Raw genomic sequence first — 21,490 nt, 5'->3', positions numbered from 1 at the left:
ACCTGTGCTTCATGTTAAATACCTTTCTTACAGACCTTCCTGAAAGAGCGCTTTGACAATGAGGAAATTAAACCAGATTTATGGATGTCCTTAGAAGGTGGAAACACCTGTACCGAGTGTGGAATTCTTGCGGAAGACACAACTCTGTATTTTGGAGGTGCAACTGTGAGGCAGGCTGTCACTCAAGATCTGGACCTGCGGGGAGCAAAGTAGGTCATGGTTCCATGTCATTGTCACGGGGAACTCTGTCATACACTGGCAAAGCAGCAGGCAGCATAGCTGGCAGCTCAGGGAATTCCTAGGCCACCACAAGAATAGCACTGCCTGAGACAGGCACTGCTGAGATTATGATTCTTGTGGTGCTGATGCTTTCACATGAGTCACAGAGAGCAAGGCTCACCCTAGCAGAGTGGAAAGGGTCTGACATGTCCAGGGGAAGCAGTAGGTCCCTTTGTCCAGAAATGTCCTGGAATCAGCAATTTCTGTCCTGCAAGGAGGCAAAACACCAGTCACCTGGGCATCACTTCTGGAGGCATCAGCAGTGTCTCTCACTGAGTTCAAAGCAGAACCTCTGCTGGCTGTCCTCTCTTGGGTGCCCGTACAAGATCCATTCCACTTCTCTGCCTGTGGAAAGGATGACTTATCAGGAGAGCAATGGAACTCTGTCAGTTTAGACAAGCCAAGGGCATGGCACAGACAACTTTAGCATCATTTCTCTTGACCATATGTCTTCAATGAAGCCACACACTGACTTCTGAAATTCTGCAAGTTTGCTGAATCCCAGGAAGGAAGAAGCCTCCAACCTCATGCTCAAAGCCAGGTAACATTGAATTCAGGCCAGTTTGTCCAGGACTTTGTCCCATTGGATCTTTAAAAACCTCCAAGAACAGAGATCTTACTGTCTGTCTGTACTGGAACATTTGTACTAGTGTTCAGTTACTCTCAGTGATTTTTTTTCCCCCTCCCATTAAATCCATTTGGAACTTCCTATTTTTTCAGTGTATGACCACCGGGTCTGACCCCTGGTTCCAATCATTCCAATGTCCTGCACCGACCTTGTCTCAGTTTATCAACTTCTTTTATGTCCTTCATGGATACAAGGGCACCATAACACATGGTGAGCCTCCATTCCACCAGGGAACTCTGAGCAAAGCAGCTCTCATCCAGTCTGTCCCTGGCTGGTACATTTGCAATGGGTTACTCCCTCCCAGGGGAATTTCTTAGCTGAATTCCATGAGGTTCCCATGAAAATTACCAGACAATGGTTTTGGAAACCTGTGTAGTACTTGTGCATCAATGTTACTTGCTTAAAAATGCTGGCATTTAAACAATTTCAGCATGTCTGTTAACAGAAAGAAACCTCTGTTTGGGCAAGTCTAACAGATGTGATCGTATGCATCTGCTCTTAGGTTCCTACAGTACTGGGGGAGAATTGGGAGTGAAAACAACATGACAACATGCCACAGACCAACTTGCAGAAAAGAAGGAGTGCTACTAGACTACTCCATTGATGGAGGCAAGTACATTCTGTATTTACAGCTGAGCTATGGTCTGGTTCTGTATCCACCTGAGTTGACAGAGATCCAAAATAAAAAGCTAATTCTTAATTAATTGTAAAGATATTTTTGTCCACGTAAAGATTTTTTCCCCATCTAAAATTCCCATCTATTGCTCAGAAGTTTTCCATAATCTTCCTGCCTTATTTCAGTAATCAATGGCTTCCACCCAAGTTGATCATTTCTTTTTACAATTACAAGATTACTGTTACAGTGAGTAACAATTGTCAACTATCCTTAGAAGTTAAGCTCTATCAGAAGACCGTCACTAGTTCTTTTTACTTCCCATTTTCTTACTTTAATCCTTTAGGAGATTCCACCATATGCTCGGCTTTATTACTAAACCTGCATCTTTCCATTCTAGGGATATCCTGGACTTTGCTCCATGAGATGGATTACCAAAAATACATCTCAGTGAGGCACGACTACATCCTCCTGCCCGAGCACGCCCTGACCAACACCACGCGCCTGCGCTGGTGGCAGCCCTTCACCCTCAGCAACGGGATCGTGGTGCCCGGCCCCGACCGGGCGCAGTGGGCTCTGGATAACATCCTCATCGGGGGAGCAGAGATCAACCCCAGCCAGCTGGTGGATACCTTTGATGACGGTAAATCAGGCAAAGCAGCTCATCTGTCATCTGGCATTATGTGTCCTTATCTTACCTGAGCCCTGTGAGCTTGCCAGCAGACTTTCTTTTGTTTTAACTCTGCAAATTTTTCATTTTCTAGACTAATGCTGTTTATATGTTATTCTTCATGCTATTAATAGAAGTGTGTGTATATATATACACACACACATATACATACATGTATATTCAGATGTATATGTGTGCACATGTATATATACATTAAAAATTTATTTCAGTCTAACTAATTTAATTTAAATTTCTGGTATTATGCTTTTATTTCATAATATTTTTTAAAAGTACTATTATTTAAATATTTTAATTACCTCTCTGGCAATGAATGTCTTTACCATGTCTCTTTGTGGCTTACTGTGTGCCATTACAGATAGCATAAATGTAGTCCATATCACTAAAGTACTCTATCTAATGATTCTGTGGATTCATTGCTAAGCCTTGATGTTTACCAAGACAATGCAGTAATTTTATCTAACTCATCTTAATAGAAGGCACCTCTCATGAAGAAAACTGGAGCTTTTACCCTAATGCAGTCAGAACTGCAGGGTTCTGTGGAAATCCATCATTCCATCTCTACTGGCCAAATAAGAAAAAGGATAAAACACACAACATCCTGTCCTCCAGGGAGCTCATTATACAGCCAGGATACATGATGCAGTTTAAAGTAAGAAATGTTCTCTCTCTCCAAAGTAAAGAACACAATGAAAGTTCATCTAATGTGTCTCCAGAAATTGTTCTTCTTCCAACCAGGATGCTCAATTGGATGAATAATTAATAGTAAATTTTTACTAGAAATTAAAGGAAAATACGAAGTGTAGGTAATGAGAACAAGAAAGGCTGAATTAATGTAAAATGTCAAAATATTCTGACTGTCTGTATGCTTTTGGGGTTAGTCAGAGGAATTGGAAGTCTAATTCTTTTTTCCGAAATCACTGGATCATCAGATACCATAGGAATTATTTTCTGAGGTGAAAATAGATGCTGTGCAGAATAAGTTATTTTCCCCTAATTTGTGAAGGAACAGAAAAGGTAAGTGAGAAGGCTGGAGAAGAGTGTCTTATGGAAAATGCAAGTGTGTTCAAGTAGAAGCACCCCTTTTCCTTCCTTGTGTAGAATGGTAAACGACCTAAACCATCAGAAAAACATTTCTGAGTATTTTAAATTGATTTAAGGTAGAATTCTGCACAGAGCCAAAGGCAACAAGTAGTTGTTTTTCAGAAATGTTCTTGGCCATTCACCAAGCACCCTGACTTAAATAAACCAGGAACATGAAAGTACAGCTATCAAAATAGTAAGCCATTTTTTAAATTATGTTTTTTTTCTTGCTCTTCTGTTTGACAAGATAGTTCCAGAATTTTCCATCTTCCACTGATCAATATTTTCACCTTTTCTCAATGTCACTGCCTATTTTACGCTGACCATCTAATATAATCCCAAAGCATTGCTTCCCCACTCAGCATGCCAAAGAAATTATATATGAGGAATCACTTGTTTTTTACTACTGAATGTCAAGACCGCCTCCAAGATGCTTATTTTACCCAGCCTATCATCTTTTTCCTCTATTTTAAGACCAAAATTATGATAACATATCAGCCTTTAATAGTTCATGTTACTAAATTCTTACTGCAGAGTTTTTCTTTCCAGGTCTTCTTCCCATTTTTCTTCACCACTCACAGCAAAGCTTTTATTTCTAAACTAAGAACTCAGCTCTAGTATGGCTTCTGTTTGGTTTTGAAATTTAGCATTGTATTATCTAATCAGTAACCTACACTGGGTACTACAATCTTTCTATTGTAATATGGAACAAAAATGTCCATTGTTTTAAATATTTAGAATAATTCTATTCCTAAATTAGACTGATTTAAAATTTTATGTCCACATGTTTATCATTATGAATTTTAAATTTCATACATGCTTCGCTTTTGGAAATTGCAAGGAACTACCATATACTTTGTTTCAGAAGCAATGTTTGTTTAGATATTTAATTTGGAATTTAGAAATGAAGTGTTAGGGTTCTGTGAGGAAATAACAGTAGCAAGGAAGTAAAATTCTTTAGGTAAAAACCATATCTGAAGTACTGTGTCTTTTGTCCTCCACCCACTTTGGATGGATTTTGCCCAAGTTCCAAGTTGACAATCCCTCATGCACTCAATAAAGAAACAAAGAAAAGGAGAATATAACTTGATTATATATCACTTTAAATGTCTACCTAACTTGTTATAGCAGTTGGTTTTATTTGTGCCATAGATCGTGGTTGGCTGTGAGGCAAATTCTTGTGGGGACCTCCACTCAGTGATGCTGGAGTATACAAAGGATGCCAGGTAAATGACAGCAGAATACACAGACCTGAAAGAAAAAAAATACTATGACATTAAAAACATAGAGAGCTTCTATTTATTAAAGCAATTGCTTTGCTATTCCTGTTGTAACAGCATCTGAACAAGGCCTGTGTGCAAGCACTGGGATTTGTCTACATAACTCCCATAAATTCTCTTTATAGCTTATCCCAGTTGTTGACAGATTCATGGCATTGGGCTTGTAGTTACAGTCATGAGCATGTTCCTGTTAAAAATGTGCTCACAGGAAAACATATTTGCAGGAAACTCTTTCAGTAGGATACAGGACCAAGCTGTAATGAAGAGGGTGTTACTTAACTCCAAACTGATCTTTAACTAGCTAACAGTAACACTGCCTCATGTGCTGTAGAATAGCAGTGTGTTATAATTTGTAAAAATATTCTATGCTCAATTAACTGTGGGTGAAAATATAGCAAATTATATTGGGATTCTTCTGAACCTGTAAGAAAGAGGCTCCTGTAAGAAAGAGCCTCCTAAGTAAATCCTTCTGTCATGCAGCCCAGAGCAGCAGTATGTACCACACTGCTGGGAGTACCACCACCAAGGGCTCCACAACACCCAAACATCCTCCCTGGCTGCACCTGTGCTTTGGCCTCTCACCTCTTGTTTATTTGTGGCTCCAGAGCATGGAAACGATTGCTGACAATCTCTTGTGTTTGTTTAATAAGACAGGTGATGTCATGACCCTTAGAAATCATCTTTTCCTTTTATTTTTTCAGTTGTTCTAAAACTTTTTTCCTTTTTTTTTTTTTTTTTTTGCTTCCTACAGGACAGACTCATGGCAACTTGTCCAGACACACTGTCTTCCTTCCTCATCTAACAGCATTGGCTGCTCCCCATTTCAGTTCCATGAAGCTACCATCTATAACTCTGTCAACAGCTCCATGTGGAGAAGAATAACTATCCAGCTGCCTGACCATGTCTCATCCAGGTAGGTTACTGAAAGGTCAGCCCACTGTGGACCTATAAAATGACAGCTGTCTTGCTGGCACAGTTTACTAGGCACAAACGGTGAATTAAAAATGATTCCTTATTGCGGATTTAGATTTGACACATAACTAATGTTCTTCAGGAAGCTTTTTGTTAATACAAGTCACTTCTGCCAGTGATGTAGCAGGGTGAGTCTTTCCAGTTATTGAAGTCACAGCCCCCTCATATGACAATATTGGTTTCATTTGCTGCTGGTGTATTAGAACGTCACTGTACAGATGTGTTTAATTGCTATGTATCCTAATACAATGTTTGGATTTTGATATTTGCAGTGCAACCCAGTTCAGGTGGATTCAGAAGGGAGAAGAACTAGAGAAGCAGAGCTGGGCAATCGATCACGTGTACATTGGGGAAGCGTGCCCAAAGCTCTGCAGTGGCCACGGGTACTGCACAACTGGAGCCATTTGCATCTGTGACGAAGGATTCCAAGGTTCCATTTCTTCTTTTCTCTCTTGTACATCCACTACAGTCTAGCCTAGCTCAAAATTAAACTAAAAGACAAAGTGATGTATCATATCCAAATTCATCACTGGAATGTCTGAGTAACAAATTCAAAAATTTTAATTTGTCAGGGCTCCAAGTAACAGCTTTTCCCTCTCCTAAGTCCCTCTGGATTGAGTCAGCAGTCTCTCCTATCTGGCACTGTGTGTAAAGTCCATCCAGCCTTTATTGACAGCAGAACATGGCTACTTGATTACCCAGAACTGGCTTCCACCCCATACTCCTTCCGAGGGTGCATCCCAGAGGATGCACAAATGGGATCCAGATGTCAGTGACCAGCATCTATAAGGGGCTCTGTGCCCCACCAGGACAGGGTGTTCTGCTCTAAGCCTTCAGTGCAGCTAAGTACACGCCTAATGGTACCTGAGCGCCCTTGGTACGCTCTAAGTGCCTTGTGGGAGTGCAGCCAGTGTTTAATGTCTTCCAGGAGAGCCTCATAACTTTATAAGATCAGATCCCTTCCGAGTTTTCAGACATATTTGCGTCAACCAGCAATTTGAGATTTCTCCTATTGGCATCAATGCAAAAAAGGAGAAACTGTATTGCAGTTCTTGAAGATATACTGCTGTAAAAATTAGACTCACAGCCTCAGTTTTGTAAAAATGACTGCTGTATATCAATGTGCACATTATTAATGGATCTACTGAATTATATTCAGGCTGTCCTCACACTGTATATTGAGTTACAACCTTGAAAGGAATTACAATGACCTGTAACTCAATTTTCTCCATTATTTCTATTTTTGTGTGTTTTACAACTTCACTGTGTCATTTTTAGGTGATGACTGCTCTGTTTTTAGCCATGATCTGCCAAGTTATATTAAAGATAATTTTGAATCTGAAAGAGTCACTGAAATAAACTGGGAAACCATTCAGGGGGGAGTGATAGGGAATGGATGTGGACAGCTGGCACCCTACGCCCATGGAGATTCGCTCTATTTTAATGGATGTCAAATAAGACAAGCTGTAACCAAGCCTCTGGATCTCACCCGAGCAAGGTAACAGTTTGAGCCTAAACACTTTTTTAACCACTTATGGGAAAGGAAACTCTTCACATGTATGTGCAGCCATGTGGGCCAGTACAGATGAGGATGGACTGACCTGGCTGTGCCATGCAACTGGATGTGGCTGGCAGAAAACATTAGGGTTGGCAAAATGCCATGTGACTTTGATTTGGGAGATGGAGAGTGAGGATGTCAGATGAAAAGGTCAGATGTTTTCATCATGCCCAACAGAGCACTGTCTATGTAAGCCAGTACTGACAATGAAGCTGTTGGCAAAGACTGGACACCAGACTGCCTGGACCAGCGCCTGATCTGATAAGACAAATCCCATGTTTGTATGTGCCTCCACAATGGTTATGACTAAAGATGTTATTTAGTAATTAAAGAGTCATTTTCCCATTTCAGTTGTCAAATAGAATTATATTCACCTGGCAACAAACAGGAGTATCTTTCTCATCTATTGAGCCTCTTTGGCCACAGAAAAACAAATGTAACCAGTCTGTGCTGGCTCTTAGCAGAGCGACAGCTTTTGGGACTGGATAATATTTAGTTACTCCAAGCAGGATTAGAAACACGATGAATTGGCCAACGGGCCAGATATAAATCAGGTTCTTCTTTTCTAACTTGAACACCCAGGTAGAATACGATACATATTTTCAGGCATTTTCTTATATTCAACCTTTATTTGTCCTTTTCATACACTCATGTATATATTTGCATTTTTATCCATCTCAGTTTTGTGCAGACATATTGCAAAATTGGATCCTGCCTGCAACAATATGTTATACATAGTAAAATACTATTTTGAAAGGGGAGCTGTGTTTTAAAGATGTGAGAACAGTTTATTTTGCATGTTAAGGTAACAATTATTGAAAACGCTACAATTTTTGATAAGATAACTGCAATAAACCTTGAAATACTATTGTTTCTGTTTGAATAATTTTGTATATTGAAAATACCTTTTCTCTCTGTGTTTTACAGCAAAATTATGTTTGTTTTGCAAATTGGAAGTATTTCACAAACAGACAGTTGCAATACCAATCTGAGTGATCCTAACACTGTAGACAAGGCAGTGCTCCTCCAATACAGTGTAAATAATGGAATTACATGGCAAGTAATTGCACAGCATCAGCCAAAGGACTTTATACAAGCCCAAAGAGTGTCTTATAATGTTCCCTTGTGAGTACCCAGTCATGTTTCATTACCTGTAAGTGCACAAGTTAGATTTCTTCTGAAAAATAACCTATCTCTGCATCACTGTTGAAGAAAAAAAGGTTGATGAGAGGGTGAACAAAGATGACTTAAGAGGGAGGCTGGTTAAGAAATTCCAGCCTAGTGTTTATCAATGTACTTAAAAGAAAAACAGAAAAGAATACTTGTCTTGAAGATAAGAGGGAAAATCCTCCCGACCTGCGTTATTAAGTGTTCTACACGTACGTGTTGATGTTCAGTGACATTGAAACAGTTTGACTTTGCTCTCAGTTCCTATTTGGGGATAGATAGGGATATGCAAAACACCAAAAGTCTGGAGCTCTCACGGCTCTTGTGTTTGTGTGACAGGGAGGCACGAATGAAAGGAGTCTTACTGCGCTGGTGGCAGCCCCGTCACAACGGAACAGGTCATGATCAGTGGGCTTTGGACCACGTAGAAGTCGTCCTGTGAGTATCAGCTTCGCCTCATCCCACCCCAGCTCAGAAAGCACTGAACTTTCTCCAGCATGACATGAGTATTAAGCTCGTTAAGAACCATTGTGGCCCAGGGAATCCTTTCTCAAAGGGAAACCTTTAAAATCCTGTCTTTCCTGATGCTCTGCCCTGACTGCAACAGTCAGTAGTTAAGATGGACACAAAGTAAGTGTCATAGCAGGGGGGTGTGTTGTGCATCGTGGAAAAATGCAGGAGGGAAAGTGGGGCTTTGTCACCTCCAAGTATTGCTGTGGTCCTGTAATGCAGCAGTGACTTAAAAAACTATTTTGCTGGGACTTACGAAAGGATATTCCTCTTCAACGTTGTGCTGCTATTTAAGGCTGATCTATATCCTTTCAAAGATAAAAAAGATTCTTCTGTATCGTTCATTGCACAAAGTAGTGTTGTTGTGCTTCTTAAAAATTTGTGTTAGCAACTAATGCCTTATTCATTTCCTTTTTTTAGTAAGAAGGATACTGTTCAGAAACAGGGTTCACTATATCAGGTTCCTATGGTCCGAGCTCTATATTCATCCCCTTGTCAAGATTTTACCAAGTCTGCACCCTCCTGATTCTCCCATTCTTGAGATGGGTTTCGCTGCCAGCTAACGCGTTTTTCCTGTGTTGCATCACGAAGAGATGACCTGCTTTTTCTCTAACAGTTTAGTTCCAGTAGAAGTGAAATGCTAGTGGCTTCCCGGGCAGGAACTCATCGCTGGCAGTGGCAAAGAGAGGCGAACCTGCTCCATAGATAGGTTCAAACATTCTTTTTATTGAACAATTTAAAAACAAGCCATGAAGAAATTAGGCTTAGATAACCTCCAGACTGTGTAACTATAGCGATAAAGTTTCTGAATTAGCAGAGGCACTGCAAATAATGTTTTTTTAACAATAGCAAAGTGAATTGTCTGATTGCTAGTTAGTCCTGTTCTCCTTTCCACCAAGAAGCACCAGCTTGCATGGCACTCATACCAACCCCAAACCAAACTGGTCCCAACACTGAGTAACTGTGCACCCTCCGCTGCTTTTACACACCTTGCTGGGCTCTGCTTCCAAAACATTAAGCTTAAAACTGGAAGGAACAGAGGAGAGAGATGGATATGATTCCTGGTTTAGTTAATCAATGGCTGTATGATGCTGCATCAGGAAAGATATGGAAAAGTATGAGCCTGCAAGAAGTTCGCTGAGTTTAGGAAACCATGGAAAAGGGAACTGGTCATTCTGAAATATTCACATCTTTCTACCTTGCAATTAAAAATAAAATTAACAGAACAAACCACGTAAGAGAAATAAATAAAGCATAATGTTACCCATCGACCCAAACACTGAATTAAGGGCCATAAGTAGGAATAAAACAGAACTTTAAAATGTTATTCTGAGGCTGAAATGTGGAGAACTTCTCTGACAATGAGATCTGCCAGGCTGTAGACTAGACACACAAGTTGAGTGGTAACAAGAAGTCATGTGAGATATGTTATACTAGAATGGCCACAGCAAGTAATCACAGCTTAGCAATAGAAGGAAGTAGGTGGGCAGACAGTGTCTCCTCCCTTCTATTATTTTAATCCTGTTAAAGAGCTTTAAGGCTCTTCTGAAAATTGACCTAAATATCAGGTTAGAGACAGAGGATTTCCACCCTGTTCAAGTGACATCTGGTACAATCCACAGAGAAAGACAGACAAAACTGGACTGATTTCTCCCTTAACAAGTCCTGTGAAACACAGTGCCATGACATCTTATTTCCCCAAAGCCCAGAGGTAGAGTTCCAGTCCCTGCTAACTACAACACATGAGGCATGCTGCTCTCAGGAAGGGCAGAATTACATGCCATGGTGCATCTAGTTCCTATGCTGCCATGTGCCCAGACCTGACAGGTGCCTTTAACTCCTCTGTTTTGATAAGTTCTATCTGCACATTATAATTCATTGAAACAGGTCTCCTCAAATTTATTTGGAAGTAACCTGTAACTTCCTTATCAATAAATACTCTCACCTGGCTTTTTCTGTAGCTCTGCCATTTCACTTGGCCACCTCACACTGATCACTTTACCCCCAGCAGTTCAGTTCCTTCCCCTGTTAAATGATGAAGACACTCAGTCACCTCCATGGAATGCTTCAGGGTATCAGAAGGGTGCCTGGATCAGCATCTGTTAGTTCTTACCCTAGATGATCCTGCACACACCAGGGCTACCAGAAATCACACTGTGAATACTAGGGATAGGACTTGGCTTTCATTCTTAATATTCCTTCATTTTCCAGTGAAGGGTACAGAAGCACTGCCTGCTCCTGGGAAGAGCAAGCCCGAAGAGCAAGCCCCCTTTCCCAGGCAGCTCTCCAGCAAGACGTGAGGAGGCAGACTCCTCTGGGTGCTCTCCCTTCCCACCAAGATTGCCAGGGGAGAGCTCTGTGTGCAATAGCCACCCCAGTGCTCTCAGTCAGGGCTGCAGAGAGGCACAGCCTGAACTTAAACCATTCACCAGGGTTCTGTAATTAGATCTTCTCATTAATTCTATTGGGAGTCACTGGACAGTTGGTAGGCTTCTGTCTGGCTTATTCATCCCAATGCTGGGGTACTTTAGGAAACACCTGTGCCTCCTAAATTGGAAGTAATTTCTGTAGGAACTCTGGCCTGGTCTCAGAAGGCCATGAACATCCCTGGATAAAAACCCGTTGATGATCCATGTCCAATGCAGTCTACATTCAGTCCTCTTACAACCCTGCATTCCACCACCTACCTGGATAAAGTTGTTTGAACCCCATACACCTCTCCAGAACCATTGAAATTTTCCTCACTGGCCCTGGTCTCAGTCCTAGATTTTTGTGTTTGTGACCTGTGTACCCATGCTGATGCAGCATGTAAGCCTCAGCCTGGGAGCAAGGAGCCAACCTACACTAGGAGATGTGGTTTGGGACCAAACCATACAGTTAAATTCCTGGCTTTCCACACATCTCCTCTCATGTTTTCTTCACTACCCTGTGAAGACAGAGGTCAGACAGAGGTCTGATTTTCCCAGCCTACGTGTTGGCTTGGCTGCCTGCAACCCCTAGGTGCACACCTAGGTGCTGTGCCAGGTTCTCAGCCCATGGGCAAGTGAACCATGATCTCCTTGAGCAGACTAAGGCTGCACTAAGAGAGCAAGCAGGGAAAGCACCTGCCAGCAGGGAGAGCTGACTCGTAGGGATGTAAAGCAAGTAAGGATTTTCTTATTTCCCATCCAAAACAGAGGATGTCCCTGTTCCTCCCTACATTGCTCACCCCGGGGCATATCTGTGAATAAACGCTTTCACGGCCCAACTCTTCTCAGCAATCCAAAGATTTGAAATTCTCTCACAGGCCTAGCTGCCAAGTCATAGTGCAGATACTGTTACAGCTGATGCACAACCAGGGTCACAACACTGTTCAGTTCAACTGATTTCTGATTTCTGAGCCAAGGGGCACCATCCTCTCACCAGCAAACACTCCTCCAGGATGCCATTTCTTTGATTCCTTTTTGTCCCCAAGAAAATTGCTGTGGGGAAAAAAAAAATCAACCTGCAGATTATACATGCATGAAAAATACCTGGCAGTGATAAAAAGATGGATGCTTTTTTATCTTAAAACCATTCCACTTTTGAATGAACTATTTGAATCACTCAATAAAAAAAGCATTATTTTTAAGATTGTAATGCAGCTGCAAATGGTGCTTAAACTGAGCACCTCTTCTAAATAGGTGAAACCAAATACTTGTGTTGACAATGTTATACATTAAATTGATCTTGCCAACTTAACAACATCTGATGTCTGTCCCGTGGTGGGGAAAGGATATAAGTTTTTAAGTTGCCCAGTCTCTTTTATACCTAGTGCTGATTATTCCTCAATAGTGCAGCATTTTTTCTCTCCATTTGTAAAGAAAGCTTTGGGCACAATTCTCATATGTTCCAGGTGGCTCTCCTTAGGATCAAAAAAAAAAAAAAAGTATTTTATCCCAGGCTTAAGAAAGAGTGTTTCTCTGTGCCCTTTGCTTCTGCCCTAAGAAGAGCTCATGTCCAATTCCGCATTTCATTTGCACATTGTTTTTCTCTGGAAGCACAGCTCTCAGCCTGCCCACTGCACACACACCTCACACTTCTTTGCATGTGCATTACACAACTGCCATTTCTTTGGGTATAGGGCAAACCCTTAGGGACATCTCATTAACTTAATTCAAAGCCAAAGGTACTGAGAAATAAAAGATGGTTATAAGATGAACACTAAGGGTCTGATGTTGGTTTCTTTACCCCAAAACTTATGTGATCCAAAGGAATTTACGTTGTGAAAGGAATGCAATAAATGTTATACCCACCTATTTTTTATGGTTAACTGATAGATAACAGAATGAATCCCTCCATAGTCATCACTCCATGCTCTTCATTTTTGAGATATTCTCATATTTTTGGCACAAATGATTTAGTGAGAATCTATGTTGCATTTGATGCAAAGAATGTTTATTCTTATTTTGGAATAATTTAATACAAATTATATATTCTAGATTTAATAAGAAGTGCTCATGTGGAAAAGCATTTTCATTGGCTTCTCTTTTTTTAGTAAAAAGCAAAGATTTGAAAAATGCATTTAAATTAAGCATCAACATATTTATGATTAAGAGCATAAGTAATTCAAACATTAGGTGACTATCTTAATATTCACAACATTTATGCCAAATTTAATACGATGCAGTTTGTGCTTCTATTACATTTCTATTATGTTTCTAAAAAGTGCATGCTGAATTTTATAGAATATAAAAATCTAAACATTGATTTGAAATCTGAGGAAATAATTTGTTCAATTTTTATTTTCAAAAGAGACGAAAAGTCCTATATTGCCTCTAAACCTCATCAGGGTTTTATGACTAATCACAGTGCTGCATGCATTGAAAGGCATTTTCTAACTTGTGTTGTATTTCATTGTTTGCTGTCATTGGTTTTACACTAGAATAAGGTAAGTACTTTCCCTGAATCAGTGTTAAATGCATGTTTCTGTTACAGCTACAGCTCTTTCACAAAGTTTTGTTAATGATGGGTTGGTGGAAAATCATATATACTCTGTGATGTGCCACATAGCTCCTGACAGGGCCCTGATCCTGCAGCACTTCCTCAGTGAGCATTGGGGGAAGTTAAACTTAGCAGAAATTGTTCAGTAGATTGTGCCATACTGCAGTGAGAATTTCACCAAGGCTGTGATGGGAAGGACTTCGCCTTCTTCTGCTTCTAATAGGGTCCAGTGAAACTGCCAATGGAGGGCACCTGGAGCACTGTATGGGAAGCCAAGGGGCAATTCCCATTTTCTGGAATAAATGATCGCAGAGATGCAGTCACAGTCAGGCAGTGTGTGTCCATCAATCTGCACAGTGGCATAGCCACACCTGCCCCTCAGACACAGAACCACTGTCCCCAGGCAGAGCTCTCACTTCATGTAACCCAGCTGCTCTGTGCTGTTGCAGCTAATAGATACCATCAACCAGTTTAGTGACTGAGCTCTGGGCTCAAGTGTTGACTCCACCAAAGCCAATATTTGCCATTGATATGAGCCCTCCGAACTTCAGTCAGAGCACATGACCTTTTTCATTACAGCTCCTGCCTAACAAAGCATTTGCAATTCAGCATCAAAATTTACTCCAAACCTAGTCTTGAGGGACATACCTTTGCTGTATTCTAAGGCTATTTTCATGTTTAATTTTGTTATCCAAATATTTTTGTTTCTATTTTGTTCCTGTTTTGTGCCCCGTCAATTAAAAATACACAAATAATGAATGACATTAGTATTTACTGGGATTATGTACTGCATATTTTCCATTCCGTTTGACTATGTTTCATTTTCATAAACTTTAAATTGCAGCCTTGTAGTTCAAATTGTGCTTTAGGAAATATGCAATAAACATAATGCTCTACTAAAGACTAAAGAGACTTTAGTCCAGACAGACTCCTTCTCATAAATTGCTTTATTGTAGGTATTTTTTTGAACCCTAGATAGTTTTGTCTTTGTTCTTCTATATTGGCTGCATATTGCTTTTATTCAACTAGCTCAACTCCAGGTACTTCACTGGAACATTTTTTTAGGGTTTCCTACATAAATTCAAGCAGTATTATCTTCTGTTTATTTTTTAGTAGTGCACTCAAAACAGGCAAACAGATCATAGAGCAGTCACTTCTGTTAACTGTGTTTTTTGCTTTGTCCTCCATCAGTAATACACAGATAATTACTTTGGATCTGAACTTCTCTGATTGATTGATGGTTCAGTAAATGCACAGAAAAGACAGAAAACTCAGCAGGTGCTGACAAGTCCATTACACACAAAGCAGTCTTGAAGTTGCCACTGATTCTAAAAACCACACCCTCCATCGTGGAAGGGTCTATTCCTAGCATAGCTTGATGCTGCCCAGCACACTTTGGGTGTTCTGAACAAGAAAACAACAGCAAAAGTATGGTAAAGCCTTTAATCATTCTGTGAAAATAAAACCTAAAATTAAAATCACTACTCGTGGTATTTAAAACAATTTTGCATCCACAAAATGCAAGGAACATATAAGTACTCTTGCAGACTATATTATATAATTATTCTTGTGATTTCATAAAGCACTATTGATCTCTCTTATACAGTGCTTACCTCCTATATAAAATATATAAATACATACAATATACAAAATTAATTTTAAAAAATAAAGATAGACCTGCTCTGATTTTGTGGTGCAATATGATACAATTCTGTAATGCACAGGGTATGCATATTTATCCATGGAAAGAGTGAAAACCATAGTGTTTCCACAGCAGGCATCAAGGTTTTTCTGTGGCAATCCAACCAGCAGTTGGAAAGTCTGTCTCATGTCAGTGAGGACAAGTCTGAACTACATTAATGCAAGGAAAAGAAAAAGCATTTAGCTCCTGATAATTTAGTTTTCTCTTTTTTTCACACATTGCACTGCTATGGTGTTCAGAGTAAGACATAAATATATGCTTCTTTCTAACACCTTGATCATCTTCCAGTGGAACAAAATTATATACATAAAAAAATAAGTAAATCTTTTCTACATTACTAGGTAAGCATTTCTTTGTTCCTTTCTTCATTTTTTTTTTTTTTCTTTGTTCATTGTTTTACACATCTTCACCATCCCTTTAAGGTCAGATACAAAATGGTTGGTCATTTGAAGTGAAATAGAGTCCAGGTGCACATAGCAGTGTCCAAAACGAGTCCTGAACATCTCTGCTGAGCTGTTGCTGAACACAACCAGACCGAAGGCAGGATAGAAAAAGTTCCTGGGCCAAGGACTGCAGCTCAGCATGTGACCCATCTGTCCAAGTCTTGTCTAAGCTGAGGTTTGCCAAACTAAGCTCAATCCTAAATTTAACCAAGCCCAGAAATGGCATTTTTTTCAGCCAAACACTTTGGCAGGCTCTGTTTGGTCCCATGTACCCAGAGCAAAGAGCAAAGCTGCTCAGAGTTGGGCTGTGCGTTCTCTCAGGCCCATTTGCTGTATTTTTGCTGCAGAGCAGCCTTTTCCCATCAGATAGGTGCTCTATCCTCACATCATGGTTAGGATGTTCTCCTGAGAGGTGGGACGTGGCCTTGAAGGCCCTATGTCTGAGGAACCACACACTTTTCAGGCAATGGAGATTAAAGGGAAGGAAAAAACAGGAACTTCTTCAAGCTCCATGACCAATGGCAGCCACTGTCAGGAGCGGGTTTGGGGTCATAATTTCCCTCCTGCCTTCATCAGTGAGACACCTGGCACTGGAGCGAGGGTGACCTTCCACCCTGATGGCTTAAGGACCAGAATGAAGACTGATGTTCAGTGCTGCTTTCCACTTGAGCTACCAAGTGGCATTAAAGTTACACAAACTCGCCACTATCAGTCTCTCACACAAAACTTACAAATCAGCACAGACCTTTCCTTTTCACTTGAATAAGTCATCATTAACCCCTCTCTCAATTGCCAGATGGTCTAGAGCTCTACTTTACTGTGACAGTGCCAATAGTTGTACCAAGTGTATATATGTTATCTCTCATTGTCACTAGGAGCTTGTCTTTATTTCATTCTTGTATGTACATTTCAGTGGCAAAAAAAAAACCCACCAAAAATTAAAAATTGCAAAGTCTCAGAAAACTAGTCAGGAAATTACTTGGATTTGCTTAGAGGCTTCTAATCTAGATTTTGTCATGGCAACTATTAATCAACTTGGTCAATTGTGTTCAAGATTAGCTCATGAAAAGGGCATAATTTTGTTAGATTATTTTAGGTTAAATTAGCATAATACAGAAAAACTTGGTTTTGCTTGTGGAGAATCATAGGTATATTGCAAAGCATACAATTACTCCTTTTTCCTAAGGGCCATATTCACTAAAAATAAGCTTATGCACTAGAGGAAAGTAGGATTTTCTACATTATGAGTATTCACTTCTTACTCACAGACAAAACTCACTAGTGAAAACATTCCTTGAACCCACAAATGGAAGATTCGTTTACTGCAGGTCATCACTTCAAAGATGTGTCCTCTCATGGTTCCTTGTTCCCTCAGTGGGAGAAGTAGAAATCTACATTAGGTGGGATGGGCCTCGTATTCCAGGTTGTTCTTCCAAACAAGTGTGCCTTCTTAAAATTCAGCTGCAGATGGGCTCTCTTGCTTGGTCTCCTGCCAGACATGATGATGCTTATTTCCCAGACCTTCCTTTCATTTTGGAAGAGGGCGCATAGGGGACAAAAACATTAATCTCAATAAAAGCATTGTACTTCACTTCCGATACAGTAAAAGAAGATAATGAAGCGGAGTAAAGCTTTTCTTCTGTTCTCAAGATAAAGCAGTTAATGATCAAAGACAGAGGGATAACTGGAGGATAAAAGTCCCATAGAGAAATGTGTACAATTTTAGTGAATCTGGCCCTAAGCAGCACCAGTTTTCATTAGCTGAAAGCTCTTAACCTTTCCCTAAGATAATTTGCTGTAAATGAAAGCCAAGTGGGACAGATTCTCAATTGCCTTGTACCTTTGCAGTTAAGCAAAAGGTGTGCTTCACACCAATTTGCACAGACTTGAAAAGTTGTGCAAGGACAAAGAAGAATCAGTCCCACTAACTCACTGCTACAAAAGAATTTACATAAAAGAAACTGACACTCTTCTTTCACCCTTTGATTTCAACAGCACTCGCAAACAAAATTACATGATGAATTTTTCACGGCAACATGGGCTCAGGCATTTCTACAACAGAAGACGAAGGTCACTTAGACGATATCCATGAAGAAACGAGAAATTTATTTTTTTTCCTCCCAACATGTGATGTGTTGCTTTCCATTCTTTAAATCTAGCACTGCATCTGGTATCAGGACTTTTCTGCAACTGGCTCGATGAATAACTGAAAGCCTTTTTCAAGACAGAGTGTACACCACTTTTTCGCACTGTGAACAAATGAGAAGTGACTTATTTTCTCATAGGTAAATGTTTTAATGTTGATGTGTCTGTGAAAATTGTGATCTGTTGTAATATCAGTTACAGTGGCAGTATTGGAAGTAAGCAACTAATTCTGTTTAACAGGAAAAAAAGTTTAAGCACAAAGACTTTTCAGATTTTATGTTTATAAAAACCTACATACTAAGTACAGAATTTAACATTCATTGTCACATAGTTATTTAAGTGCACTGTATTTCAGCTCTGTGTCATTTTATATGATTAAGTTATCATTGTTTGTCCTCTTCGTATTCTCTTCTACAACATGACACATTGGCACTGTATTTACTTGTTTTGTTGTTGTAATATTTTTGCTGCTGATTTTTGGGCTATTTACCTTCTTACAAAATGTATTTAAAAAAAAAAATCATCAAAGTACCTAATCCAGAAGATAATTGCGAAAGTAGTTGTAAAGGCGTTGATATCCTTCGGTCTTATTCTTTGATATGTCTGTTGGTTAGCATTGTTTTGTGGATAAAAAAAAAGAATGCTTGACATTAAACTTTTTTCTACTAAGGATTTGTGGATTATGCCCCAAACAGAAATTCCCAATTCCCTGTCTAAATGTAGTCAGTTCTCTGAAACTGATTTACTTACAGTAACTGCCATTTGGTGTCTGTAGTAATGAAGTGATTTGTAAACAGTGAACGTTTCATTGTGTTCTCTTCGGTGTTTGTTTCTATTGCGGGTCATGTTTGTATCTTCTGATAAAGTTGTATCTACACCAGCAACGTTATAATGCCCCTATAGCCCTAAGCTGTCTATTATCATAAATAAAATGCTTCACTTTATGGTGAACCAAGCTAAAGATCCATGCTTCAATAAAGATAATGTCAACAAAGAATTCTGATGTTAGACTTTTCAAGCCATGTGGGCTTTACGCAAAATCATAAACCAAATTCTTCCACTAAATACCTAGATTCTAAAGCAAACATTAATATTATTTTTAATATTTAGCACATCACACTTAACTTTGCAAATAACACAGAGATCTCCCCATCCCACCTATGGGCATAAAACATGGTCCTCAGAACAGGTCCTGGTGCAATGAATGAATGAAACAGGACCACAGACCAATACACATTCTCACTTCATCTGCAAACCAAAAAACGTAAAGTTCTGAGAACAAGAGTGTGGCATATAAGGCACCTTGTTCCAAACAGACTAAGCTGGTAATTCCTAGAATCATGCAACCACTAAGGTTGAAAAAGACCTTTAACATCAAGTCCAACTCTTAACCCAGCACTGCCAAGCCCACCACTAAACCATGTCCCTAAGCACCACATCTACACACCCTTTGAATACCTCCAGGGATGGTGACTCAGCCAGTTCTCTGGGCACCCTGTGCCAGCCTGAAAACCCTCTCAGTAAAGAAATTTTCCATAATATCCAATCTAAACCTCACCTGGTACAACTTGAGGCCATTTCTTCTTGTCCTGTACTTTGCTACTTGGGAGAAGAGACTGCTGCCCACCTCACCATAGCCTTCTTTCAGGTAGTTGTAGAGAGCAATAAGGTCCTGCCTGGGCTTCCTTTTCTTCAGGCTAAACAATACCAGTTACCAGATCTTCTCCTCATCAGAGGTATCATATATATCCGCTGTGCTCTTACATCTTGCACTTCTGCTTCTGGCACTATTATCTGTTTGAACCAGAATATTTGTTACAGATCTATGTTCAGCAGAATCATGATTTAAAATCACACCCTTCTCAGGGGAAGTTTAATTTTTAGGAGGTTTCTGATTGCAGGTACCTGAGCAGTGCAGAAAAAAATAAGAGGTCATTAGTGACCAACTAGTCAACACCTTGGCTTAGTCAAAATTATGTGACAGACCTTTGGCTGATCTGGAAATTTGCTGCAAAAGTCCAGCCTCTTGCAGACTCATTACATGGTTCTGGGGAACCAGTGTACTTTGTGTATTTTCAATCCCTGAAAAAAGATAATGGTTCTATTCAGAGAAATAGCAGGAAGACAAAATATCAGGGTATTAAAGAATATATCAACTGGATGTTTGGGCAAGGGATTTTAAAATATTGTAATAAGATTTTTGCCCATTGAACAAACGAAACTGCAAGATCTAAACATTCCTTTTTTAAAGATAATTTTATTTGCTTTAATATGTCAATAGAAGGGTGATAGTTCAATCTAAAATGCATGGGCAGCTAATGTGCTTCCAGGGAATTAATTTATTTTTTAACGACTTTAGATACAATGAGGCACTTTGCCTGATTTTTTCAGAAAAGAGATCAGCATAAGCTGCTTTTCACAGTTGTATTTCTTTCCTTTGAATAATAACCACAAAGGAATACCACAAAGCATTTTACCCAAACTCACCACAAACTCTGCACTGGCTTTTCTCTTCCTCACTGGAAGATTCCCAAGTGGTATTATCATCTGCCCTTTCCAGACTCCAGGAAGTTCTTCCTTAGACTTCTTCCATTCTTACAACACCCCACATAGCATACACATACGGTACACTCAGCAAATGTGGGTTTTCATTTTTCCTTCCATATGGCTGAAAGCAATGAGTCATTTGACATTAAACAGTTGTTAAAATAGCAAGGGTGGCACAAAGCATAATCAATGGCAATAAAAATGCCATAAAATGTACTAATAAGCTTATCTACTGGTGTAAAACTTTCGCAGACATAACTACGAAAACTGACTTTTAGTATGCCTTATAGTCCTCCTCATTTCTCCTATCAGTTCACTAAGCCAGTTCCAGTAGAATAATGAGAACATAAGAGAAATTAAACAAAAGTACAGAAAAATGAAACTTTGACCCACTGGAGTTCCTGAAATAAACAAAACCTGAAGTTCTCATATTTTGCCTAAATGTTTTTCTCTCAAGCTTGCTTCATCCAAAGATTATAACATTTTCTTAATGGGAGGAAATGTGCAGAGTACCAATATTTTTGAAGGACCAAATCTGGCTTTACAGGATCTCGACAATATACAGAAAAGGGTAGTAATTAAATAACACAATAAATACACTCAAGGACAAGACATTGTCAAAGAGCAAGGTACCAGCACACAAATTGGGTAAACACTGGACTAGATAACAAAACTATAGAAGTAGCATCAACAGCAAAAAACAGTATCTAAAAATGTCATTTTGCATTGCATCAGTGGAAGTGTTTATGATAAAGCACAGTAAATATACATAGGGCTGCCAGTGCTGGTAAAGTAGACAGCAGTTGTCAGCTGTTGAGCCCTCCACTTAAACAGAGATGTAAACAAGTCACAGAGATTGCAAAGTACTGCAGCAGAAACAAGACCCTTGAATCCATGAGCTTCCTAGTAGAGA

General features: G+C 39.7%; 1 protein-coding gene across 2 annotated transcripts in view; it reads left to right on the top strand.

The window, feature by feature from the left end:
* RELN (reelin) overlaps window positions 1–19,027 on the top strand; it is a 279,101-nt gene extending 260,074 nt beyond the window's left edge. The window contains exons 54-65 of one of the 2 annotated variants that reach the window (XM_040061404.2): window positions 34–209; window positions 1,410–1,516; window positions 1,921–2,163; window positions 2,685–2,860; window positions 4,444–4,517; window positions 5,323–5,484; window positions 5,816–5,973; window positions 6,822–7,041; window positions 8,029–8,226; window positions 8,608–8,706; window positions 13,552–13,687; window positions 17,881–18,010. In XM_040061404.2, coding sequence (XP_039917338.1) covers window positions 34–209; window positions 1,410–1,516; window positions 1,921–2,163; window positions 2,685–2,860; window positions 4,444–4,517; window positions 5,323–5,484; window positions 5,816–5,973; window positions 6,822–7,041; window positions 8,029–8,226; window positions 8,608–8,706; window positions 13,552–13,681 — 1,743 coding nt within the window. In that variant the 3' untranslated portion in view covers window positions 13,682–13,687; window positions 17,881–18,010. Of the gene's footprint in view, window positions 1–33; window positions 210–1,409; window positions 1,517–1,920; window positions 2,164–2,684; window positions 2,861–4,443; window positions 4,518–5,322; window positions 5,485–5,815; window positions 5,974–6,821; window positions 7,042–8,028; window positions 8,227–8,607; window positions 8,707–13,551; window positions 13,688–17,880 lie in introns of both variants that reach the window. The other variant, XM_040061406.1, reaches the window with a different exon arrangement.
* The last annotated feature ends 2,463 nt before the right edge of the window (window positions 19,028–21,490 follow it).

This window comes from Hirundo rustica, chromosome 4, assembly GCF_015227805.2.
Source record: "Hirundo rustica isolate bHirRus1 chromosome 4, bHirRus1.pri.v3, whole genome shotgun sequence".
NCBI classification, from domain to species: Eukaryota; Metazoa; Chordata; class Aves; order Passeriformes; family Hirundinidae; genus Hirundo; species Hirundo rustica.
Note: the sequence above shows the minus strand (reverse complement) of the source record. Positions and strands in the feature narration are given on the sequence as shown.